Source organism: Artibeus jamaicensis, unplaced genomic scaffold, assembly GCF_021234435.1.
Source record: "Artibeus jamaicensis isolate MK-2021 breed Jamaican fruit bat unplaced genomic scaffold, CSHL_Jam_final contig_851, whole genome shotgun sequence".
NCBI classification, from domain to species: Eukaryota; Metazoa; Chordata; class Mammalia; order Chiroptera; family Phyllostomidae; genus Artibeus; species Artibeus jamaicensis.
In genome coordinates, this window is record NW_026521986.1 from 15,834,568 (window position 1) to 15,859,100 (window position 24,533).

The window sequence follows — 24,533 nt, forward strand, 5'->3', positions numbered from 1 at the left end:
CGACACAACCTGTGGGGGCTGGGAGTTCAGCTTGGGCTGGAAGCAAAGGCTCGCCACCCAGCCCTGCACAGCTGGGCCCCGATTTCTTCGTCAGACAGAACTGGAAAGTAAAGAGCTTTATTGCCGAGGAGCCCAGAGAGCTTGGAGACAGCCTTCCAGGGGCTGGGAGTGAAATCCCCTACCTTGTGGAGGAGGCCTTTGTGGACTGGGACCACCGGGACTTCGGCATTCCGACCCCGTAGAAGGCAAGGAAGTGCAGGTTGGGGCCGTGCAGAGGCAGGAAGAGGCGCGAGCTGTCCTGGGAGATGGGACTGCGTGCATCTCTGCCCGACTCTGAGCTCAGTGCGTCCAGTGCCTTCACTGCGGGAGCCCAAAGTGGGCCGCGGCGGGAGTGTCTACACCACAGAAGGGGCCCCCTTCCCAGGGAACCTGGCACACTCCTGAGCTGGTTCTTAGTCTACCTTAAACCTGGCCGCAGTGACAGCTGGGGCGGTGCCATTTCCCAGCCCTGCCCACTCGGGCAACCTGGACGGAGCACAGGTGGGCTGGACGAAGGAAGAGGCCTGAACTGGGTGGTCCCTTCCCCACCTGAAGCCTGCATTGGCTTGGCTTGGCTACCTCGGCCTGTTTGTCCACTGATAGACTTCAGTCCCAGGCTGAAGCAGCAGCGTCCACTGAAAGGCAGCTCCAAGCCCGGGAGCAGCCTTCTGCTCGGCGGCTCCCAGCAGGCGGTGGGGCAAGAGGGCCAGGTGCAGGCCCTCAGGGAAAGCGGAGGGCTGGTTGCCCAGGGCTGACAAAGGGCAGCTGTGGGGTGGCTGCGGTGAAGGGCTGGCTCTCAGGGCTGGGGGTCTGAGCGAGTCACCACAGGCCCTGGAGACAGGCCGTGTGTGGCAGCCTGAGGGCCTGGCTCACAGCACTGTGCACACCCAGGGCAGGGGAGCCCAGCTACAGGGAGGGCAGAGGCATGAGTGGCCAGGCAGGGAGAGCGTCTCCTCGCAGGCAGGAGAGGGAGGCCCCACAGACAGATATCCCCACTGTACTCCTGGGCCTTGGGGCTGGGCTCCCGCCCCACAGCCTGGGGCCTGTGCACCCCTCAACCTTCTCTCCAACCCAACCCAGGTGCTGACCTGCCTGGGTTCACAGGCCGAGGGGCCGCCAGGAAAGCACCCCAGCCAGCGGCCCCCTCCTCAGTACTCCTTGGCCTCCTGCAGCTGGGCCAGGAACTCCTCCTCGGGAGGGTTGTCAGCGCAGGCTCGGCCATTGTTGGGGGGCCGTGCAACATGGTAGCGGCTCCAGTCCCCTTTACACAGGATCCAGGGCTGCTTGTCCACCCTGAAGTGCAGCTCAGGCGAGAAGTCAGTGCTGACGAGCTCCGGCGTGCCGGCGCCCTTGCCGCGGGTCAGCAGCCGGCTGCCTGCGTCATAGCAGCAGTGCTGGGCGGCCGGGGTGCTGCGGTCCCTGGACAGCAGGGAGCGCAGGCAGAGGCGAGCCGTGGGCTGGTACACGTCCAGGCGTTCTCTTGCGCCACTGGCGTCCTTCCACTGGAAGCTGCGGCCCTGGTGCTCGTCCTGCAGGCTCACGGCCTTGTCTGCAGCCTCTGGGGGGTATGTGCATGGGCAGCTGGGCAGGTCCCGCAGCACCTGGCTCAGGTACTGGGCAAGGAAGTCGCTCCTGCAGTTCAGCCACTTCTCACAGCTGTCCACATCTGCAGCGGGCGGGGAAGTGGGGGAGGTGTGGTGTCGGGGGTGCTGATCGAGGGCCAGTGTGTGGGGAGGAGGCCAGCCCCAGCAGGTACACAGGTGTGGCTTGGTAGGGCCTTAGGACCCACACTAGAACTGGGGACAGCTGGACCTGGCCCCCTCTGCTGACGGGCAGGGGCTCCCACACGGCACCCGGGCAGCAGCAAGAGGCCGCAGTTGGAAACTCACCTTGGCCAAGGGGCTGGGGGAAGGGCCCAGATGCCCTCTGCTCTGCCAGCTGTTGTTCCTTTAGGAGGGGCTGGGTGGGGGGCAAGGCCCTGGGGGAGGAGCTGTGCATTTGGGGCAGGGAGAGCAGTTTAACCAAATGATAAGAAAGTGTTTCAATTCATGGTGGGGCAAAAGTAGGTTTGCAGTTGTTCATAGGGAAATAATACAGTAATTAAGAAATAATAATACAAGAGCAAACTCTGTTTTGCATACTCACAACTGGAAATCTACTTGGGCTCCACCCTGTCTTTACCCACCAGCCCATTCTTGTCCTTCACACTGCCTTTCTCAGGCCATGTGACCTTGGGTCTGTCACTGTGTCACTCCAGGCCCCCAGGGGCCTCCACTGTGCTGGCCCCCTCACCTCTCTACCTTGAGAAAAGTGGCTTCTGACGCCCAACACACAGAATGAATTGCTCCTTCCTGTGCTCCAGACGTCTGGGCCCACCTTTCAATGCAGCACTCATGGTGGCCGCGGGGCTCACCCCAAAGACCCGAGCTCCTCAAGGACAGGCACCAGACCATGGTCCTCTTGGAATTCCCTGGCCCAGCACACTGCCGGTGCACAGTGAACTTCTACATTGTAGAATCTACAGTGTTGAACAGGGGCCTCGTCTGCAAGGGAGGCTGTCGGCAGCCTGCAGGCCCCTCTCAAGGTGCAGCTGAGATGCAGTGACAGATGTCGAGCCTGCTGGTGAGAGCACAGCCTGCTCCAAGCTGCTGGAAGGAGCAGTCCAGAAGATGGGGACGCAGCCCCTTCCCAGACAAAGCCTGCCTGGGAGTCTCCAAGTGGGACCCAGGAGTAAAAGCCAGCATGGCCCCTTCTCACCCTGCTGCCAGGGAGAATAGGCCCTATAGGATGATCTCCACACTCTGTGGCTCCCATCAAGCCCTTCCCAGCAGGAGTACCACCAGGCTAGAAGAGGCCATGGGCCTGCCCAGGGGGCAACTCAGAAATGCTAGGGCCCCCTTCCTGGGGAGGCTAACCTTGCAGCTGAAGGATGTGCTCTCTGCCTCAGTGGATGGAAGTGAGATTGCGGCTGTGCAATGACCTCCCGAAGCTCCACCTGCAGAGAAAGGTCCTTCCCCACCCCCAGGCCTAGCCCCCGCACTGACCTTGGCCAAGCATGTCCGTGGCATTGTAGATCAGGGGATGCCCCTCCTCACTGCGGAAGCCCAAGGGCTCCTCGGCCTTGGCGCCTTTGGGAAGAGAGGAGGCCAGGCTGGTGGTGCCCCAGGGCACCTCTGTGCTCCCTCTGGGGAAGCCCAGCCCTCACTAGGTTCTCTGTGCCCATAGCATCTGGAACAGACCTGGGATGAGGCAGGGGGGCCATATTTGTGAGCTCCCTGCATCCCCTCTCCCAAGTCCACCCCTGGTACAGGGCCCACATGCCCATGTTCCCAGAGGACCAAGCCCAGAGTGTAAGGCATTCCCTGTGCAGGAGCCGTGGTGCATCTCACCAGGACAGGGGGCAGTGCAGGCGTGGCCACAGGGCCACGTCCTCTGCTGGCTGCCGTGGCGGCTGCAGCTCGCACTGCAGGGAGACCAGGGGCCTCACTCCTCTTGAGGCCCATAATCTGGGTCAAGGCAGGGAGCCGGGGGTGAGCAAGCACAGGCCACAGGGTGCATTGGAGAAAATGAGCAAAAGGCACCCTTTCCTAAGCAGGACACAGCACGTGCCAGGGCTCGGATACTAGTGGACGGAGCAGGGGCTGGGTTTTGGTACCCACTGCACAGTGAACACCTGGCAAATGGAGGAGGTGGCCCTGAAGAGCCAGCCCAACCCCCAGCCACACACTCTGTGCCAACATAGCAACGAAGAGGCAAAGACAGCTGGGCTGGCGGCCACTTGGCCACTGTCAGTGTGACCTTGAGCAAGTCCCTCTCCACCCCTGAGCTACAGTTTTTGTCAGTCAAAACCCAGGGCGACAATACTGCCCTATCCCTGGGGGTATTAAAGAATGCCCCTGCTGCCCATGTTAGGAAGCCGGTCCTAGCGGGAGACCTGAAGCACGCCAGGACTGCGCCCTCAGGCTGTGCGGGACCCCCCGAAAGTAATGACACAGCCGGTTCTCCTAGCTCTCACCAGGCCCACGCAGGCGGTACCACAAGCTTACAGATAACTAATGGAAGGAAAGTTGAATGTCGTGAAAATTCTGCCTGTTAGCTCATATTATTTTGGTGAATTGGGAAGAGCCTGCTACGATGTGGTCTTAATCATAGGCACCTCCATCCAATGACAGCACCAGGGTCACGGGGAGAATGGCCACAAATGTGAGCAGAGTGGTCTGCACCAGGGGAGACCCTGAGCTGCAACCTGTAAAACTAAAAGTGGCCATCATGGGGGCGGGGCTGCTGGCAGGCTTTAAGTAATATTCTCTGAATAGACTGGATTATATTTTTTTCTAATAAAAGTCATCCATGCAGTGTTTACCCTTTAACTGTATTAACTGACTTCATGCCCTCTACACCCAGTCCTGTGTAGTGAGGGCTGTGCCATTTTCAGTATACGCAGGGCACGAAACTGAGGCACAGAGAGGCGAGGTGTGAGTGGTGGGATTTATAATATTTTCCAATTTGTTGGGAACATAGATATGAGTATCTGTAATATTAAAAATGTCTGTCTTGCTTAGGGGATCTCAGGGCTGCTGTGAGGGTCAAATGGGGAAGAAACTTTGCAAGCCATGGGCTAAGTCACCGTTTGGCTGGTGGTGGCCTTTGCAGCCCTGAACTCCTGGTCTCCTGGCTGCCCTGTCCGAGAAGCTCTCAGCCCTCTCTCTACCCGCATTTCCACTCCTGACCACGAGGGGCAGCAGCCAGAGGTACCAAGACGGGAGTGCTCACCGTAGCTGTCCAGCAGCTTGAAGTCCCAGTCCCTGGGGGCTAGCCAGCCTTGCTCCCGGCCGCCTGCGGCCCCACTGAACCCAGCCTTCTCCTTGTCGTCACCTGCCTTGTCATTGCTCTCCTGGGCCTCACTTTCTCTGTACGCTGGAGGGTAGTCCTCCTCCTCCTCCTCGATGTACTCTGAAGGGTAGTCCTCCTCGTCCCCTGGGACGCTGCCCTTGAGACTGGACCCCCCCTCCTCACCCTCCGTGTAGCCCCAGAAGAGGGGCCAGAAGAGCTCCTTGGTAGGCTGCCAGCTGGGGGCGCCCTGGAGCCCATGACCGCTTGGCTCAGCCAACAGGTCCATCTCCACCTGGGCCTGGGGGTCCTCCACCACCTCGATGGTCACCTGCAGGGGGACAGACCCCAGGCCGGTCAGTGAGGGAGGGCTCAGAGCTAGACACCAAGCAGAAAGATGACAAGGGCCGGAGCAGCGGGGGAGGAGCCTGACGTTTTTGGCCGGCCTTCCAGGGCACGTGGGGTCGCAGTTTACAACCTGGCTGTGCATCAGAATCCCCTGGAGATTTTTGTTTTAAGACTTTATTTATTTATTTCCAGAGAGAGGAGAAGAGAGGGAGAAACAAAAGGAAACAAACATCAATGTGTGAGAGAAATATCATCTATCAACTGCCTCTTGCACACCCCCCACCAGGGTCCTGACCTGCAACCCAGGCATGTGCCCTGACTGGGAATCGAACGGGTGACTGGTTCACAGGCTAGTGCTCAATCCATTGAGCCATACCAGCCAGGGCTCCCCTGGAGATTTTTGACTCCCCAACACAGCCTCAGACATGGATTTAACTGGTCTTAGGTGGGGCTGGGCACGGCGGCTCTAACACGTGCCTGGGTAGAGACCCACACTCGTGTAAGAGAAGCTGGCCACCAGCCTGCAGGCTGCACAGCCTCGGGGGCCACTCACAGCCCGAGCCTCCATGTCCTCAAGGTAGAACCAGAAACTACCAGCAAAGGCAGCAGAGCCCCTGCTCTGTCCCAGGGGAGAGAAGGCAGGGGCTCTCTTCCACCACCTTGTGATCATTATAAATGAATCTGAGATCACGGAACAAAATTCAGGGGGGAACACAGCGGAACAGAAGGAAGCAAGTGAGCGTCACGCACACCCCATCACCAGCAGAGGACGTTTTGGAGATTAGCTCCCAGGTGTCATGTGGGCACGTGCGCGCACGCACACACATGCGCGCGCGCATGTTCAACAAAGTTAGTTGTGTTCTACACTCTTCTCCTTTGGGGAAAGTGTTTTGTAACTATAGATGCTACACAAAGATGCTGAATTATTGCCACTAGAGATTCGGCACCGGCTGTGGAGTATGTAACCTGGAAGTCCCCCGTCCCCTCACCAGCACTTAAGGGGGCTGTACTGAGGAAGGGGTTGGGCCTGGGTGAGAAGCAGACCTTCAGGCTTTCCCATGAAGCCGCCCCTCCAGATTTCCAGAACCTACTGCAGCTCAAAACGCCTTCTCCACTCATTTGGTCCTCAAATACCCGGGCAGGTAGTGCTGTCTGCCCCTTGCTAGGGAGTGGGAGCCACGGTTGTTGCTCACAGCCTGCAGTTTGAAAGCGGAGAGGCAGGCCCTCCTAGCCTACAACTCCACAGGGACAGCACAGGGCGTCAACTTCTCCCACCCCGCACAGGACACGCGCCTGAGCTCGGAGTGGGCCACTGAGCCCAGCTCTTCCGCAGGTGGTCACTGGGCCCGTGGTCCTTCTGTGGCTCTCACCTGGATATTGGGATTTGGGGTACTCAAGTCTGTGTTGGCCAATCCTGGCAGCTCCAGCAGCAAGGGAGTGTCCTCCTGGGTCCCAGCAGAGGTCACCCCTGCCGGGCTCAGGGCTGCGTGTGGCCCTGCCTGGAGGCGGGTTCCTGGGAACGGTGGCGTCTGCTCCTCTTCCCCAGGAGGGCTGGGATCTGGGGAGGCTGAGACCTAAGGGGGAGAGAAGGGGAGGAAGAGGTGATGGAGGTCAGGGCTCGCCCCATGTGAACCCAAAAAGCTGGTCATGGGTGGAGGGGGGGAATTCGGGAGCCCGGGCTCTGGCGGCTCACAAACCCACCTGTGACTGTACATTTAAACACACCCACTTGAAGGCCTCAGAGGGTGAGTGAGGCGTTTCCACAAAGCACTTGGACAAATGGTGCCAACGATTTGTCCAATGAGAGGAGGGTTAAGATCAGGGTTCTACACCTGGAAGACACAGTCAACCTCCTCATTTTTCCGAGGAAGAAACTTGGGCACGGCGCTCCCTCCATCTACAGCTTCTGGGGCACAGGGACGAGCAGGCTTGAGGCAGCAAGAGTTCAGGGTCATGCAGCCTTTCTGGCTGACCCAGAATCCCTTACCTCTCTGGGCAGATGGTTAAGCAGTTGTTCTCCTCTAGGGACATTTGGCAATGCCTGCAGACACCTGTGATTGTCACAACTGGAGAGGGGTGCTCTTGGCAACCAGGAGGTAGAGGTCAGAGATCCCACAATGCACTGGACAGCCCTTGCGACAAGAATGATCCAACCCAGGATGTTGGCAGTGCTGCAGTTAAGAGGCCCTGCTCCGGGGTCAGGCTGTCTGGGTCTGAGTGCCGGCAGTGGCTGGCATCTGAGCTGTGGGACCGTGGCAGGGGACATAACCTCTGTGAGTGTTCTTATCTATAAAATAGGGCCAATGATGGGAAAGAGCTGGAACCCAGCAGGCGCTGAGCATGTTCGGGCCCGGCTCTCCCAGGTGGGCCAGATGATGAGCAAAGGCCCTAGAAAGCCCTGGCTGAACATCGCAGCCACGCACGCCCCGCCTCTAGTGGAGCCCCCTGCTCTATGCATCAGCCCTGGGGGCTTCCTGGGTGTGGACAGGGGAAGGGTGGGGGGAGCCAGAGACAAGGATTTAAGGGCACGTAGTGCCTTTGGAAGGTGATCTGATTCCCAGAGACACCACTGTTGGGAGGGTTGGGGGGAGATACCAAGTCAGGAAGGGAGGCAGCCAATAAAGAATACCCCCATCAGGCTAGTGACCAACATGGGCAACTGGAGGGCAATCCCAGTGGGTGCCCCAGTTATCCCCCCGGAGAGGAAGGGAGCTGGGCTATGTACCTACCAACTCCACCAGCCTTTGGCTGAGGGCTGCTGGGGGCTGGGGAGAGGGTCTGCTCTGCAGTGAACGCTGTCGAGCAGCTGGACACTGGCTGTATCTTCCCCCTTTTTCTTTGCAAAAGTAAAAGTCCTCTTGGATTTTTTTCAGTTAGCAAACAGGTATTAATGTGAGTCTTCTATAAAAGTGAAGTGATGTAATGTGAACTTTCGCAAAGAGGGGCACACCTGGACGTAGATAGCTCTACACTGTTTTCTCACACACACACACACACAACATGCCTGCACATACCCTCCCCAGGCTTGGCCAGCAGCCCTGCCCCACCTGTTTCCAGTTAAAACAAGAGCCTCATACCCACAAACCCTTCCTGCATTGCACCAGACTGCCTGCTGACCTGTTGCAGCCCCACTGCAGCTCCCCCGGCCTCCCATCTCCTCTCTGGCTCAGGGTCAGGAACTTGTTCTGGATAACAAAATCTAGTTGCCAGGTGCTGACCAGCACCCCCCTCCCCGTGGCCCCAGCTGCTGAGGCCCGGGCCCATGCACCCAGAGCCAGGATGCACATAGTCACTGTGGTCTCCCAGGAGGAGCTGGAGACCCAGCACAGAACAGCGATTGCCTCCTCAGCCAGGCGAGAGGACCACAGGCTGCAGGAGGGCGCTGGGCTTCACCCTCCTCACCAGTGTACACGGGTCTAACCCAGCCCATCCTGGCACCCCGTGGAGATCTCAAAGCTCCTCACTGTAATAAGAGTACTCCTGACAGAGCACAGCCTGCAAGCACCAGGGCTGGCTCATGCCGAGTGACCTGTGCCCAGGGCGCTGCGCCTCGTTTAATGCTCTGCTGTGGCGTTCTGCACTGAGCCCCACAAACCATGCAGCAGGTCCTGCCGGGCGCCCTGTATGTGTGGACTCCAGCCCACTTTGGGCAGGTACTAGCATGCTCCCCACTCCAGGGATGAGGCGGTCAAGGGTCAGAGAGGTGAAGGAACATGCTTGGGTCACAGAGGGGGCTGGCAGGGCAGGTTAGAGGCAGGTGGTCTGGTGGGACTCTGCTCTGCCAGCTCCAGGCAGAGGCTGCGCGTTCTGGTTCACGCCACTCTGAGTGCATGGAATGAACAAAAGGCTAGAACAGGATGTTCTACTTTCCACATCCATCTTTCCCTTTGATCCTCATATCAATTCAGTGGGGGGCCAAGGGGAGGACCTTGATTAGGAGACTGAGGTCCAGTGAGGTTGGGGACTTGCCTGGGACCACGAGTGGCCTGCCTGGTCCTGTCCTCTCGCTCCATCAACCAGCTTTCTGGTGATTCTGAGCTCTAGTAGTAAAAGGAATGGTCTGGAGGGAGAATGAGGGTCACAGTCAAGGACCAGAAAGGTGCACACCTGCAGGAGGGGCTAAGAGGTGGGGCCACAGGCTCAGCACTGTGTGGACCTGGGTTCAAGTTCCCCTCTGACACTCACAGATTGGGCTAGGAAGACCCCCCCAAAGAAGGCCAATCTTCAGGAAAATACCTTCTTCTTGGTGGAGGCTCCTGCCCCTGAGCGCAGCTCTCGTTCTCAGTCCATCCCTCGCAAAGTGCCTTCTTCCCTGGCAAGTCAGTCTGCTGCTGCAGCAGGGACCTACCCTGTGCTGTCCCACGTGGGACTCCTTCCTGTGGGACATCCCCTGCAGCCTGCAAGAATTGTTCTCTAAGTTTTTCTCCCTTGCTTATTCGAATCTCCGTCACCCTCTCTTATACACTAATAGCATGGCCCAAGCTCTGCCCCAAGTCCCCAGCACCCCTTCCCTGCAGCCCACAGTTGTCCTTTGACTGCCTAGGAGGTGGTGGGTGCCAGGACTGGCGCCCGGGGCTCTAGAGCTAAGCAAAGCTGGGTTTGGATCCTGGCTCACCACTTACTAGCTGCGTAGCCATAGGCTACTTACTGGATCCACTGTCGGTCCCCACAGTGAGGATAACAAGAAACAAAATGCCAGGCACAGTGACTGTGAGGCTGCTGCTCTAACCTCAGCAGAGGACACCCCGGGCAGAGCTGTGCCGTTCTTCGCCTGTCCAGTACCTTGGAACAAACGGCCAGGCCCAGCCCCTGGCGACGACGCTGCGCCCCTTGCACACATGCTGTGCTTTTACACCCACCATTCACCCGACAGAACAGGGTCTCTCATTTCCATCTGACTGGGAGTAAACTGAGGCCGGGCAACAGGCCTGCCCAGAGCAGGGGTGGCAGGTTTTAGATGCTGATGATCTCAAGACTTCTCAAGGGTTTCGATGAATGTGCTGCGGCATGACATGCAAAGACAGCTCTTGAAATGACAGACCTGGCTCCCAATCCCAGCTAGGTTTACTGCTTCTGCGCCTCAACTTTCTTATCTGGAAAATGGGGATAATGCCCAAGTCGTAAATGGTGTGACAATAAAATAACATCATGTGAAGTCTTCCTACCCCCTCTGTAAGGCCCAGGGAATGCTTGCTCCCCCTCAGCCACCCTCCCCCTTTACATTTGGGGAGTTTATAGTCTTCAGTTTCTTCATAAAGCTCTTTGGGTTGGTTGGTTATTCCCGACATACCACCCAAGGCCTTAGAATAGCAGTCTGTGTTCTCTCAACAATTCCCTGGCTACCATCTTTGATGAGTAACAGCTTTCACAGACATTACACAGTCGCGTGGAACAACGTGTGAGCTGGACAGGACCGTGGAGATGACTTGGGCCCTTGTTTTAAATGCCAGGAAACCGTCTGAAGTGAGTCACACATGATGAGTTATTGATGCCCTGGGACCAAAACCCCAGGCCCTGGGCTCCAAGCTCTTGTTTTTTTCCCTCCATGGCACTAATTGGCTTTAACATGTTGTTGAGCCCTGACCGGTGTGGCTCAGTTAGTTGGATGTCATTCTGCAAAGCAAAGGGTCGCTGTTTCGATTCTGGTCAGGGCACATGTCTGGGTTGTGGACACTGTCCCCAGTAGGGGGCGTGCGAGAGGCAACTCGACAGATGTTTCACACATCCATGTTTCTCTTCCTCTTTCTCCCTCCCTTCCCTTCTTTCTATAAATAAACAAACAAATAAATAAATAAATATTTTTTAAAAATGTTGTTGAGGACTCAGCCAGGCCTTGTTGGGGTTGGGAATATGATTTTGGCTCTGAAATAACTCATCCTCTAGGCTGGTTTTGGGGAAAGATCTGGCAAACCTACTGAAAATAATCACAATACGAAGCTGTTAAGCACTAACATAGGAAGTGTGTATGCCAAAGGAGTAGAAAAAACCACCAGTTGAATTCATTTTATGACCACTGCCATCTCCAACTAGGAGAGGGGACTGGTCAGAGGCTGCCCAGTGGCTCGGGACTGTCCCCAGCACTGGTTCCCAGGGGACGGGTGTCCCTCTAGGAGCACACATCACAGCCCGGCTCTGTCAGGAAGGGGTGCTTCAGGCGTCAAGTAAGTAGAGGCCAGGGATGCTGCCAAACACCCCACAGCGCGCGACAAAGAATTGGGCACCCCCAGGTGGCAGTGGCGTGGAGGTTGAGAAACGTAGTTGAAGGGATGTACTTTCAACAGGGGCAAAAATTGGCTCTCCGGGCATCTAAGAGCATCTAAGACTCTGAGATGCTCCAGTGGTTTGCAACACTCCAAAAGGCCACATCCATGGACAGTAGATCTGTGTTAGTGAACTTTCATAGTGGGGGGGGCACTGAAAAATTGTCTGGAAAGCTCCTTAGGGCACCAGTAGTGAAAAAAGGCGGACACACCCTGGGCCATGCTGACCCCCTCATGTGCAGCCTGGGCTCCGATAGCATGTCCCCAGCTGGCTGTCACTCACCAGTCCCTGCACCCTGCACACCTGTCTGCACCCCTCGGTGTCCTCCTCGGGAAAATGGGAGGAACTGCTCAGCGCTCCTCCAAGAACAGCTCCGTGCAGGGGAGGGCGGGGACCCCTACCACACAGGCCTGCTCCTGCACAACTTGGAACAAGTCCAGCAGGTTTTATCCGCAACAGGATGAACGGTCCACTCCCATCCAGGGAGGGACGGCCGGACTGTGGACCGCAGTGATGGCAGACACGGGTTTCACAGACTACAGTTTCTCTCCATGGATAACACCACCCTTCAACGTCTCCCTCCTGTCCTGCACCCAGCTCCAAGGCCCACTCACAGGCCGACCAGGAAGCGCTCCCCGATGTCTCGGCGACGTGTTCTGCTTTTCCAAGTTCATGATGATATAAAGGTCCCAGGTGGAGTACTCACACCCAGCAAGTTGGAGGACTCCACTCACTCTCTCACCTGGTCCCAATTCCTGCCCAAAGGGACTCGAACCCTTTGCAGATTCAAGAGGCTGCACCTTGACCGTTTGAACCTTCGCACGTCCAGCCCCCTGCCTGGCAAAGCGCCCAGCGCCGGCTCCTCTCCCACCCCGCCCCCTCGGAGCTCGCACCTGGACAGAACGGCTGCAGAGGTGAGTTTGGGGAGAGGCAACGAGAGGAAGCCGGGGCTTTCCTGGGTGTCTGCGCTCCTCGGTCAGCAGACCAGTGAAACTTTATCCCAGGCTTGCGCGCCACACAGCCCGGGCAGTGGGGGCTCCTGAGGCTCCGCGCACCTAACCCTCGCCCGGCCCAGCCCCAGCACCTGGTGGTTGTTGCTCGCGTCCCCGCCCTGCTCCCCGCGCTGCCAGAGCGGGCGGGCCAGGACCGAGCGCACAGCCCCGCGCCCCGCTGCTCACCTCCGCCAGCCTCGCGTGGCTCCGAGGCCCGAGCCAGGGACCCCAGGGCTTCATGGGGAGCCCCCGCCCCTCCTCCAGCAGCGCGGTCAGCAGCACCACGCCGAAGAGGAGCCGCGCTCTGCCAGGGAGCCGAGGCATCCTGTCCCGCCGAAGCCACTCGAGTCCGGGTGGCTTATTGGGTCCGGGCTTCGCCTCCTTCAGGGGCGGGAAGTTGCGGGGCGGCGGCTCAGGCCTGGCCGTTGGGGCGCACGGGGTGGGGGCGGGCGGCGCGCCGCCCTCTCCCGCCTGAGCCCCGGGAGGGGCGCCGGCTCTGTTCTCCCGGTCTGCGCCCGGCATGTCCCCCGCCCTCCAGGGAGGGCTGGCCTCTTGGCTCTTTCTTTGATATGGCCTCCTCCCTGCCCTCTGTGCCCGCCGCTCTTGCTGTCACAGTCCCAAGCGAATTCTTGTAATGGGGAATTTGCAGCGCGCCCCCAGACACTCTCCAGGCCTGGCTAGGACTCCTGCGAGGGTCGCCCTTCTCGCGGGCGCTCTGACCGTCGCGCTGGGGCACGCGGACAACCAGGGCCTAGCGAGGGAGGGATGCGCTGCAGCCCAAGCCGGGCCCTTCAGATCTTGGGCCAATGTTTATTTTTAACTCCAGGTAGGTTTGCTTGGGGAGGAGGGCCTGGAAGTAAGTCCCCCAGGCTCTGCCGGCTCCCCTTTCGGATGCAGAGACCACAAACACACCTGCCACTCTGCACCTCGTTTCCTCAGGGTGTTTGTTCTCTGCACACTGCAAAAACCAGCTTGAGACTCAGATGTGAGGACTGAAGGGAACCAAAGTTTCGCCACCCCGAAGCAACCTTTCTGCAATATTGATTTTAAGTGTTTATTAAGAGAGAGAACCTTTGACCCATCCCCTGTCCTGCCCAAGAGATTCAGACAGAAAAACCTGTTTCAGGAAGGAGATCTTAGGATGCTGCCCTAGCCTAACTCTAGCCTAACTCAATTTGAGTATAGTGAATACTTATATCTGTGGCTCTGTGTGGGGGGGGAGGGTTCAGAAAAGGGGGAGTGGCCTCTGCTCACCCTTCTGTCTGGGAGAAAGCTGTCCCCCAGCTCCCACCTTGATGTCAGACTTTCAGTTCCTGCCTGTATCCCTCTGGTGCCTTTCAAGCTGCTACGCCAGTGCTGGAGCTCGGAGGCAGTGAGTCTGAGTAAGTCTGCATGTGGGTTAAGAGGAACTTCTTAGAACTCTAGAAGTTTCTCCCACCAATTCAATCCCCACTGATTTCGCAGCCTGAAGTTATGGGGACTTATCTTCCTAGTACTGGAACCCTGGGCTGGGGGGCCTGGGCTGGGGTTGGGACTCCTCGCTACTGAAACATCCCTCCCAGATTTTTACCCACCACTGTAGGTGTGGGACCAAACGGCCCCTCAGCCCTCCATGCCTCCACCTCTCTGCCGCTCTGGACGTGTTACTGGGCAGCGTGCTGGGGTCCTGCCACCCTCGGCCACCCTCTGGGCAAAGTTTCTGAGGCAAACGCTTGGTGATAAAGGAAAGGAGTCTTTTTCAAAAGTGACACGATCTTGGAATAACAGCTTTTGACAAGAATTACTGTATTTTGCTATGTACAATGTACATTTTTGCCCAAATTTTTGAGGGAAAAATAAGGATGTGCATTAAACATAGGTAGCACTAATTCTGTATTTATATAAATGTTTTAAATTTTTATTTATGCTTATGCATTAAAAGTGTAACTCTACAGAGTAATAATGGTATCCATGTGCAAAATAATACCCTGGAATACGATCATTGGTTTTGTTTCTAAATATAAATTAAAAATTGAATTAAAAAGTTAAAACACAATGCCCTGGCTGGTGTGGCTCAGTGGATTGAACACCGTCCTGAGAACCAAAGGGTCACTGGTTCAATTCCCAGTCAGGGCACATGCTGAGGTTGCTGGCCAAGTCAGGTCCCCAGCAGGGGGTGCCATGAAAGGCAACCCACACATTGATGTTTCTCTCTCTCTTTCTCCCTCCCTTCCCCTCTGTCTAAAATAAATAAATAAAATTAAAAAAATAATGTTGAAAAAAAAAGTTATAACACAAGATTTTTTTCCTGAAAGTTTGGGCCAAAAACACGGGTGTGCATTATACATGGGAGGTCACTGTACATGGGAGGCCATTGTACACAGGTCACTGTACACGGGAGGCCATTGTACATGGGAGGTCACTCTACATGGGAGGTCACTGTACATGGTAAAATGCTGGTAGTGCTTGGGCTTATCAACTAAGACTAAAACTCTTTAGTTATAGTTTTAATCACTTAAGCCTGTCAACTAAGGCTCAACTCTAACACCTGGGTTCTCCTGGCATTCCCCCCGCCCCCGTTAGTTTTCAGTTATTTCTATAGGGTTAGTTTACAAACTAAAATAATGTAAGACACAACAATTTTAGAACTGCAGGCTTCTGTATCAGAGCTCGTCCCCTCGAGAACACCCAAAGAATGCACCTGCCACCCTCTGCCTGGCCAGCCCCCGATGCTAGGCTGTGCCCAGGGTCCCTTCCCATGCAAAATACTGTCCCTTGGGAAACAGGCAGCTGCTGCACGGTCGCCCAGGCATTCTCCAGGAAGAAGGGTCCTTCTGAGTCAGAGCCCGCCCGGGAGCCGGAGTACCGGCCCTCTCCTCACTTCCATGCGCTCCGGAGGCGGTCAGCTTCTCTGCCAGTCCTGTCCTTAGACTGCTTGCCCTCGCCTCGGCAGACTCCTCCCCAGTGATCTGATCAGATCTTTCTGCATCAGGTGGATGTGGTTTCTTTAATTCCGTGGTTGTCGGACTTCCATTCAACTTGATTTCCACCGGTTCTGAGTGATGTCATTCTATAGTTTAGTTGTAATTTTGAGGGTTTGTGCGAGGAGGTGAGTCGTGCTCACCTATGCCTCCATCTTGATCAGAAGTCCCAGGTTTATCAATTTTTTGTCATGTTTTTCATGTCCTAAGAAATTGTTGCCTAACCAAAGTCACATATTTCCTTTTGCATTTTCTCCTAGAAGTTCCGTATTTTAGTTTTTATGTTCAGGTCTATGAGTTGAGTTCATTATTGTATATGATGTGAAGGTCGAAGCTGTGGATGAAGATGGGCCCACAAACTAAACCTCTCAAGCTCAGGGGAGGCCGGCCTTGCAGGCCCTGCAAACTCATAGCCCAGGTTGCCACATGGGCTAGTCTGAACATACCAATTCCTAACTAACTTTGCAGGTCACAGCCTGCTTACTGTCTTTTTGCATCTAGGGTAACATATCTTTGAAATGGCAGAGAGAATCTCCTTTCTGGACTCTCAGGGCACAGTCTCCCACTGGAGTAGGAGACCACAGGACCCCCGCTGTTATCTTGTTCCCCGAATACCATCTCTGCGTGCTGTGTTATTAACTGTCCTGCACCCTCCAATGCAGAACAAGCACGTGTCTGTCTTACATTTTACCCAATCCCAGAGATTTCCCTGCTTTGTTTCCCCACCCCCTTAATCTACCGCCAGTGGATTTCATGTGACCCTCCTCTGATTCTAATCATGTGTAAAAGCAGCCGAGGAGCTGCCGCTCTCCGGAGCGTTTTCTCAACCCCTTGAGGTTTTGCTTCCCGGCAATTGTCAGTTTGGCTCAGATAAACTTTTAAAAAGTCTCTACAGGCTTGGACCTTGACAAAGGTCATTTCCCCTAGATACTTAGCTGTTCCAGCACCGTAAGTGGAACAGCTTTCTCATTCAATTAACCTGGCACTTTTGTCAAAAATCAACTAACCCCATATATGTGGGTGTATTTTTGAACTCTAGTCTGTTTTAGTGTTCTGTCTGTCCGTCTTACTGCCAAGTGCGCAGTCTTGGCTACTGTAGGTTTGTAGGGTTCTGAGACCAGGTAGTGTAGGTCCTTTCTCATTCCTGGCACGGGAACGCTCCGTATTTACTGCGTGACCCTACTTTTGCCCTCTCCTACCTCCCCCACCCCCTTTCCCTCTGGTCATCACTATACTGTCTCGTGTCTTTGAAGTTTTGTTTTGTTTTGCTTAACCCCTCACCTTTTCCACCCAGCCCCACAACCCCACTCCCCTCTGACACCCTTCATTCAGGCCTTGACAGGCGCTCTCAGAGGTCGTGCACCTAAAACTTACACCCACTCTTTATAGAGCTTCGGTCTTCCAACGAGATTAAAAAAAAATCACTTGGCAAAAAAGGGAGAGAGGGATCAGGAAGAAAGAGCAACATTTTAACACATTACTTAAGTTTTTATTGACATCTCCCCTTCTCACTTTCTCAGATTATATGAGCATTGCAGCTACAGAGAGGGGTTTACCATGGCACCTCTTGCAGCTACTGGGTTACAGGTAAGTTGGGCAATGGAAAATAAGGATCAATAAAGTAAGGTATCCGCTCCCCATAAGCCATTTCTTATCCCTACTCCCTCATCCTCCTTCCCTTAATGCTACTTTTACACAGAGAGGGACCATCAGACTGCGGGCGCGCTGGCTGAAGCCTCGGTGGTTTTGCCAGTACCTGTGATGAACCATCAAGGATGCTTTTTGTCCTTCTGAGCCCTGGTTTAACATCACAGAGGTGAGACCTAAGGGTTAGGGTCTGGACAAGCTTCCCTCCCACCCTAGTCAGTGACGGGTCCCACACTCCCTTGGAAGGCTGGGCCTAGTGGCCAAGCTTTGTGCAAGGAACTTGGGAACTGTGTTGGAAAAAGCGGACTTGGCTCAAGGGTCCACATGCGTGGAAGGAGCCACTTACCCACGCAGATGACATGGAGGCGGGACATTTAGCACCAACTCGAGGTAATGCTTGTTTTTACCTGTCTTTCAACCTCCCACAACTGCTCCAAAAGAACTGAGTTTTGAGTATTGCTTCATTAGAAACACAGTAACTGCAGTCTTAACAGCCAATGCATTCTTTAGGGTCGGTCAGTTTATTATCTCATCATACCACAAAGAATCACAGTTTAAGGCCATTTTCCACGTCTGCTATGCAATAAGCAAGACTTCGCCCACAGGTCCCCAACCAAGCCACCCCTGAGGGTGGACCGGGAACGTGATACCTGCAGACTCAGCACAGAAAACCTGAATTAACATTTTCAATAAAGGCTGCAGATAATCCCTTTGGTTTCCTCCCTAGAAAAGATCCCACAGCAGAAAATGCTTGGAATACAGGTCACTGGAAACAACAAGAGGGGCGACAGCATTTTCTATACAATTAAAAGCAAGTGGATCATTGGCTGGTCCTAGCATTTCTTCAGCGTGAGAAGACAGGAAACCAGCCCTCTATTTCAGCGCTCTGGGCACATGGCAATCGGTCAGGAGCCTGGATGCTACAGTTCATGAGGACAAAGCTGAGGAGAGAATAGACATGCTTTTCTCCACGTGAAAATTATTTTGATTAACTGGCTTCATGGGTTAAGAGCTTCTATGATAAACTGGTAGTAGCACTGTCCAAAAAAACTGTGTATCCTGGGGCTGCACTTGATGGGGAAGCTCAAGAATTGGAAAATTTTAGTTTTAGGTAATAGTTAATAAGCCTTCTAATGAATGCATGTAAAACACTATTGTTTCAGGAACAGGAAGTGACCCATCCTGACCCCAGGACACCACAGGCAACTGGACCTCTGAGCCCCAAGAGGGGGGTGAGGGGCAACTGCAAGCAATCATGATGGTGTTTGAGCCACTGGGTTCTGGGGGAAGACATTTACCACTCAGGACATAGGACACAGATACAGAGTGACCCAGGGCACAGATAAAGAATCACCAGTCAACAGATGAGAGGATGCTAGGGAAATTGCCAGACTGCAGCTTTTAGCTGATTAACCTGTTTCTGAATTCCAAATCCCTTACCTACACTTTTTCCTCCTTATAAAAAATGCTGATTTGAAATGAAATGTAAGACAGTCTTTTAGGGTACATAACCCGCTGTACTCTCAGGTCACCCACTATATGAATAAAGTGCCCATAAACTATTCAATCCCTGTCTTTACTTTTTGGTTCCGGTGGTGACAGGCAGCATGAACACCGGCTTTTCCCATTTCCCATTTAAGCAAAAAGCTGCTTAAGTGCCACGAACCTTTTCATTTTCGTAACTACTCCTTTACAACCCCTTTTCACTGCGCTGATTTTACCCGTGTGAAATGCTCAACAATTGTCCTTGATCTTTGTGAAGGCAGACAGACAGAAAACCACTACTCTCTCCCCTCCCCAACCACATGAGTTACATTAACTGCATTTCGGCTTACCTAGGACACTAGGAAATACACCTTGGGAATGAGGACACAGCGATTCTTAGAGAACCAGGTGACAGTTCACTGTATTGAACTTTCTGCAGGTGGCTTTGCCACATCCCTATGCATTCTTACAAAACAAGAATCACTCCAGTTCTTTCTCCTCTGTCTGTGGCATTGCCAGGAGTTGTGCGCTGCTGTTCAGTCTAGTGTGACCAGGAACCAGAGGGCCTCATTAATTTGCAAAGGGAGGCTCGGGGGGCGGGGGAGGAGAAACAGGGAGGCAGGGGGAAATGTCCCTTTATGTCCCCTTCTCTGAGAAACCAGGAAACCTCTCCCTGCACGTAAGTAAGCCAATCTTCCTCCTGGTTTTCACTAAGAGGAAGGAAGCGAAGTGCATTCCACATGACAACACTCCACTGGACCGTGCTCGTCTTAAGCTTAGATGCAGGCTCCCTCAAGTAGGGAAGAAAGGAGGCCCTCATCTCCTCCTGAAACCTAAGGCTGCGTGTACAAGGAATCTGACTTAGCGACTGTCCCAACACAGCACTGCCGCAGACCAGTTATCCCTGGAGTTGGAATTCTGCAAGTCAAGAATGGGGAGGGAGGGAGAGAGAGAAAGAAAGGCCAGCTACAGGAGGGAGGGACTGCAGGACAAGTCCTCGGACGCCTCTTCTATTCCTTGGCTTCTGACGGGGCGTGAGGCAAACGCACAGCCCACCGCGGTGTGTAGGATGCTCCCGTTCCCTATGTGACTACACGAGGGAGCAGCGTGTTCGGCCCGCCTGAAATCCTCACCCTTCGTCACAGTTTAAGAGAGTGACTGAAAGACTAAGATGCCGAGTTCTTCAAACAAGCCGGCAGCACTCTGGGGTTCTGGAGGCTAGAACGTTTTATAGAGAGAAGGTATTTTCCAAAGCAAAGCAGTAAGGTAAAAAAGTGCCCCCTAGCCCCTGGACGTTTTCCACATTTACTTGCTGTAAGAGGTACATTATATTCTCAGGTAAAGGTGGGAGGACTCTCTGCCACTTGCCCCATCCTGCACCTGTGATTCGATGACCCCTCATTATAGATTTTCTGGGTTCGATGTGATCTGCAGACAAAGGTCTCATAAACCTGAAATGGACCGAGGCAATGCTCGAAAGAGGGGTGAGAAAACGTGTTAAGCACTAGTCACACCTGTACTGGCTGATTCTGGTTACCAGCTTTGGAAGTCCTGGTTAGCCGGTGCGCCTTTGAGTCCCGTCCGATTCTCAAGGCTGCGTTAAACCACGCACTACACAACACTTACATGTTCCGGATTTCTATTCATTTCTGATAACTGTAATCGCACACACTTGTGTTTCCCCAAGTTCTTGGATAAGTGGTACTTGTTATATGACTGGACCCTAGATTTATATTACAGTTTCAAGAAGAGACAACCAGCGTGAATAATGTTTTGTCCTCCAGAAAGAAGAGGCCCTGGAGAGATCACAGGACTTACATTTCTTCAAAATAAACCTGTAGTTTAACTACATTTATCCTGAAATAACTGTGCCAGCAAAGTGATACACAACTTTTCAAATGCTCCTTTTAACTGATATTTTATATTGCAGTGACTTCACGCAAGCCAAAATAAAAACACTAGCAGGTGAGCTGTTGCTTAAAGTTTGTGACTTTTGCAAACCCTATACCATTACATAGTAACTGCAGTGCAAAAGCCATCTGGTATTCTAGTGGGTTCCATGGTGAGGAACTAGATGCACAGGAAAGGCTAACAATGTACTTTATTTTACAGGACTCGTTACTTGGTTACCACAATTTGTCTTACTGCAACTTCTATATGCTACATATAGTCCCTGCATATCTAGTTGGTTCTTTTACTCACCCTTCACTATTCTTTAAAAAAACTAAAATGGCCCTGGCTGGTGTGGCTCAGTGGATTGAGTGTGGGCCTGCGAACCAAACAACCCCGGTTCGATTCCCAGTCAGGGCACATGCCTGGGTTGTAGGCCAGTTCCCAGCAGGGGACAAACGAGAGGCAACCACACATTGATATTTCTCTCTCCTTCTCTTCCCCTCTCTCTAAAAATGAATAAATAAAAATTAAAAAAACAAACAAAACTAAAATGAAACCTTGGACTATTGCAAGGGCTTAAGGCTCTCAGATGCCGAGAGTGAGGAAGACAACTAACTTAAGACGTGAAAACAAAATTTCACAAACAGTAATACTGCTTACATCCTCCCCTACATGCAGCAGCGCAGACGTAGCTCATGACAAGCCGCCCAAGAGAGTCTGGTCTGCAAATGCTTACCAGTAAAAGGAGTGGTTTCAGAAACAGAAACGTGCACAAGCACTTCCACCCAATTCTTTTCCATTGTGTTCCCAGACCTTCCCTATAGTACCCGATGGCGACTTAAACACAAGCTGATCTTGGGTATAACAAAGTCAAAAGCTTTTTCCACTTGAGCTTTGGTTAACAGAAAAAGAGAAAGAACTTCAATATGGTGAGCTTCAGATTTGTTCTTTGGTTCAAGCAGTGAAAGCTCTCTGAAAGAAGCCTCCCACCTGGTATGAAAAGAGAGTCCAAGACGAGGGGATCCCCGTTTGGCAAAGACAGAAGTGTTAAAACAAGCAAACAAACAAACAAAAAGGGTAATAGAAGGCAAGGGAAACCCTAAACCCCCAAAGTCAGGTTAGAATTGTCTTAGGACATCAAGAGTAAAGAGAATTAGCCCTTGGTCCTGGCCAGGTAGCTCAGCTGGTTAGAGGGCCATCCCGATACCCCAGGGTTGTGAATTCAATCCTCAGTCAGTGCACACACAAGAATCAACCAATGAATGCATAAATAAGCAGAATAACAAATCAATGTTCCTCTCTTTTCCTCTATGGAATCAATTTTAAAACATTAGAAAAAGAACACTCGGAAGAGTAATATTTAGGTGGGTCAACTTCTAAGAAGGCGAAATTAATAGCTTTAATCCTTAAGTAGCAACAGGACAAATGATTTCTGAGCAGAGGATTTACCAATAGTATTTGCCTCTATCAGTTTAAATCATAACCTGGGCCCAGACCCAGGCAGAAGCTGACACAACTCTGAACAGCAGCAAGCAGTGAGGAGTAAACCACAGCCGATCCCCAGGCAGTGACCAGCTCTTCCACGCTGCTTCCAGCCAGAGTGCACTGCACGTCCCTTCTCGGAGCAGCTTCGTACCCAGGGTGGCGAAGTGCAAGTCAGCTTCGCCAAAGAGGTTGGATGTGTTCTAAATAGGAGGCTGGGGTATTACATCAGAACTTGGGAAGAACCCAGAAACTGGACACACCCCCTCAGACAATGACCGTCATGGAGAAGTGTGTGATGATGAAGGAAGAAATCCCTGTTTCATTCCAGAAACTGGAGCAAGACCAAGCCTTGGGAGGCTCTAGACCAGGGGGAGTTACACAATGAGGGGGAATTTCAGCATGGTTAGCATTTACTGTTTTTCTTAAAAGGCTGAACTTAAAACAAAAAGGAGAACACTTCGGATGATTACTTGACTGGCTAAATAAGGGTCCCAAGGTTGGCAACCTCCGAGATCCGGAGTGGAAGGAAGTGGAAGGCACTTGCTCCCTGGGGAGGTGGGCGGGGCCAGCAGGCGCTCCGGGCTGGCGCAGGCCTGGGAGGCGGCTGCGACAGGGTGACGGCCTGTGCGGTTAGCAGAGACAGGCTAGGGTCAGCGTGACTGCACAAGCAGAATAGTTATAAAATAAAACATTTTTAATGAACAAAAAAGCAAAGTGAGTCACCTCTTTTAAAAGGTGCAATGCAGCAAAGGAAGATGTGAAGCAGTTTTTCCCCACTATTTACAAAATGCCATGTAGAGTAGAGGTGGCCACCGTCAGTAGTTGAGAAAATGTCTTTCACATGAGACGGCCACAGAGGTGTGGTTCCTGGAACTGGCTCAGAAAGGCCACACACTGTCCTGGGTGAGAAAGAGTTTCTTTAAGGGAGCACCAAAAAGGCTCAGTCTTCCGTTTCTTCATATGTAGTCTCATCGAAAGGCCTGTCCAGCAGAGGTACCAACCGATGACGGGAATACTTCAGCTGTAACAGGTCCCCAACTTCATCTATCTCCTTTAAAGCCTAAAAATACAGAGCAGAGGGGAGTCAGAGCCAGGAGGACACAGGCGTGCCTGGAGCTTTCCTTTCCTACAAACAATCATGGCAAGGTTATCTCCTGGTGGGCCTGCCGGTGTCTGCATTTAGTCTGCACAGACCACAGCAGAGCTATGGGAAGAGCTGCTCTTTGAGCAAGGACATCAGGCTGACTGTAAATAATGGGTTGTGAACAGTAGGAATGCCGGATAAAGGGCATAATTCATCAATGTACTTGTTATGCTTGGCAGAAAAAGGAATATGCACCATGGACTTGCCAGGCTGGCCACGATTTGCCATCCTCTCCTTCCACACTTCAGTACTCGCTCTTTCCATTACGACGCTAAAGAAAACCGATGAGAAACCTGTGCTGAGATGCTTCCTAGATGCAAGATGGAGAGAGTGCCCAGGTGGACTGCTGCACCGACTCAGACAAAGTGGAAGCGTGAAGCAGACTGAGTGGTATCAGATGCTGCAGGTGAGGGAGGAGCAAGGGAAGGACAGAGCTGAAGTCTGGGACCTGAACTCCAAAATCCTAACCTCGAGAGAGAATCTCTACCTTGTCTTCCCATCAAAACTCTAATCGTCTCAGTATAACTTTCTTTTCTGTAAAATCAGCCCTTTAGTTTTCAAGGAAAATATGTTTCTTACAAAAACCTCAAACACTACGGCAAGTTATGAAATGAACAGTCTTGTCCTGATTGCTAAGGGAGTATTTTAGGGCAGCTGTGCCCATGAGCCGACAGCCCTGCCCTTCTCATTTTCAAAAATAACACTTTAATGAGACACAATTCACATGCCACAAAATTCACCTTTTTAAAGTGTACAAGTCAATGCTTCTTAGTATATCCAGAGTTGTATAACTTTTACCACTATCTAATTTTAAAGCATGTCACCTCAAAAAACAAACCCATACTCCTATCAATCCTCATTCCTCCCTCCCCCCAAACCTTGAGAACTGCCAAGCTATTTTCTTATCCTAGGAATTTGCCTATTCTAGACATTTTGTACAAACGTGGTCTTCTGTGTCTGGCTTCTTTCACGTAGCATAATGTTTGCAAAGGTCACCCATGTTGCCTGTATCCAACTTCACCCCTTTGCGTGTGCTTATCCAGTTGCCCAACACAATCTGTTGAAGAGACTAGTCTTTCCCTACTGACTAGCTCTGGTTCCCTTGTTAAAAAGCAACTGGTAACTCAGGTGGTTGGAGCATGATCTCACACAATAGGAGGTTGTAGGTGTGACCTCCAGTCAGGGCACGTAACTACATTGTGGCTTTGATCCCTGGTCAGTAACAGATCAATGTTTCTCTCTCATATTGATGTTTCTCTCTCTCAAATCAATGAAATATCCTCTGGTATAGATTAACAACAACAGCAAGCCAGATGCTTGAGTTCATTTCTAGACTCCCAGTTCTATTCCACTGGTCTACATGTATAGTCTTATGCTAGAACCCCATTGTTTTTAATACTGTAACTTTGGAGTAAGCTTTAAAATCAGGAGGCTTGAGTTCCCCAACTT

The 24,533-nt window shown here is 52.9% G+C and overlaps 2 protein-coding genes and 1 long non-coding RNA gene across 4 annotated transcripts in view; 1 reads left to right on the forward strand and 2 right to left on the reverse strand.

The window, feature by feature from the left end:
* Positions 1-41: 41 nt before the first annotated feature.
* Positions 42-12,868, reverse strand: ISM2 (isthmin 2). Of its 2 annotated transcripts, XM_037145265.2 has the most exons (5): positions 12,657-12,868; positions 6,588-6,791; positions 4,813-5,200; positions 3,084-3,167; positions 42-1,705 (listed from the first exon to the last, which is right to left on the reverse strand). In XM_037145265.2, exons 1-5 carry the CDS (start codon positions 12,792-12,794, stop codon positions 1,188-1,190), a joined length of 1,332 nt encoding a protein of 443 aa, XP_037001160.2. In that variant the 5' UTR covers positions 12,795-12,868; the 3' UTR covers positions 42-1,187. The 2 variants fall into 2 exon arrangements, with proteins under 2 accessions (XP_037001160.2, XP_037001161.2); XM_037145266.2 differs by lacking the exon at positions 3,084-3,167.
* On the forward strand, positions 12,334-18,633 carry LOC119049286 (uncharacterized). Its single transcript, XR_005082492.2, has 4 exons — positions 12,334-12,392; positions 16,951-17,017; positions 17,130-17,246; positions 18,241-18,633. It is a non-coding gene; the product is annotated as an uncharacterized LOC119049286 (long non-coding RNA).
* SPTLC2 (serine palmitoyltransferase long chain base subunit 2) overlaps positions 18,630-24,533 on the reverse strand; it is a 101,883-nt gene continuing 95,979 nt past the window's right edge. The window contains exon 12 of the mRNA XM_053673292.1: positions 18,630-23,000. Coding sequence (XP_053529267.1) covers positions 22,881-23,000 — 120 coding nt within the window. The 3' untranslated portion in view covers positions 18,630-22,880. The remainder of the gene's footprint in view (positions 23,001-24,533) is intronic.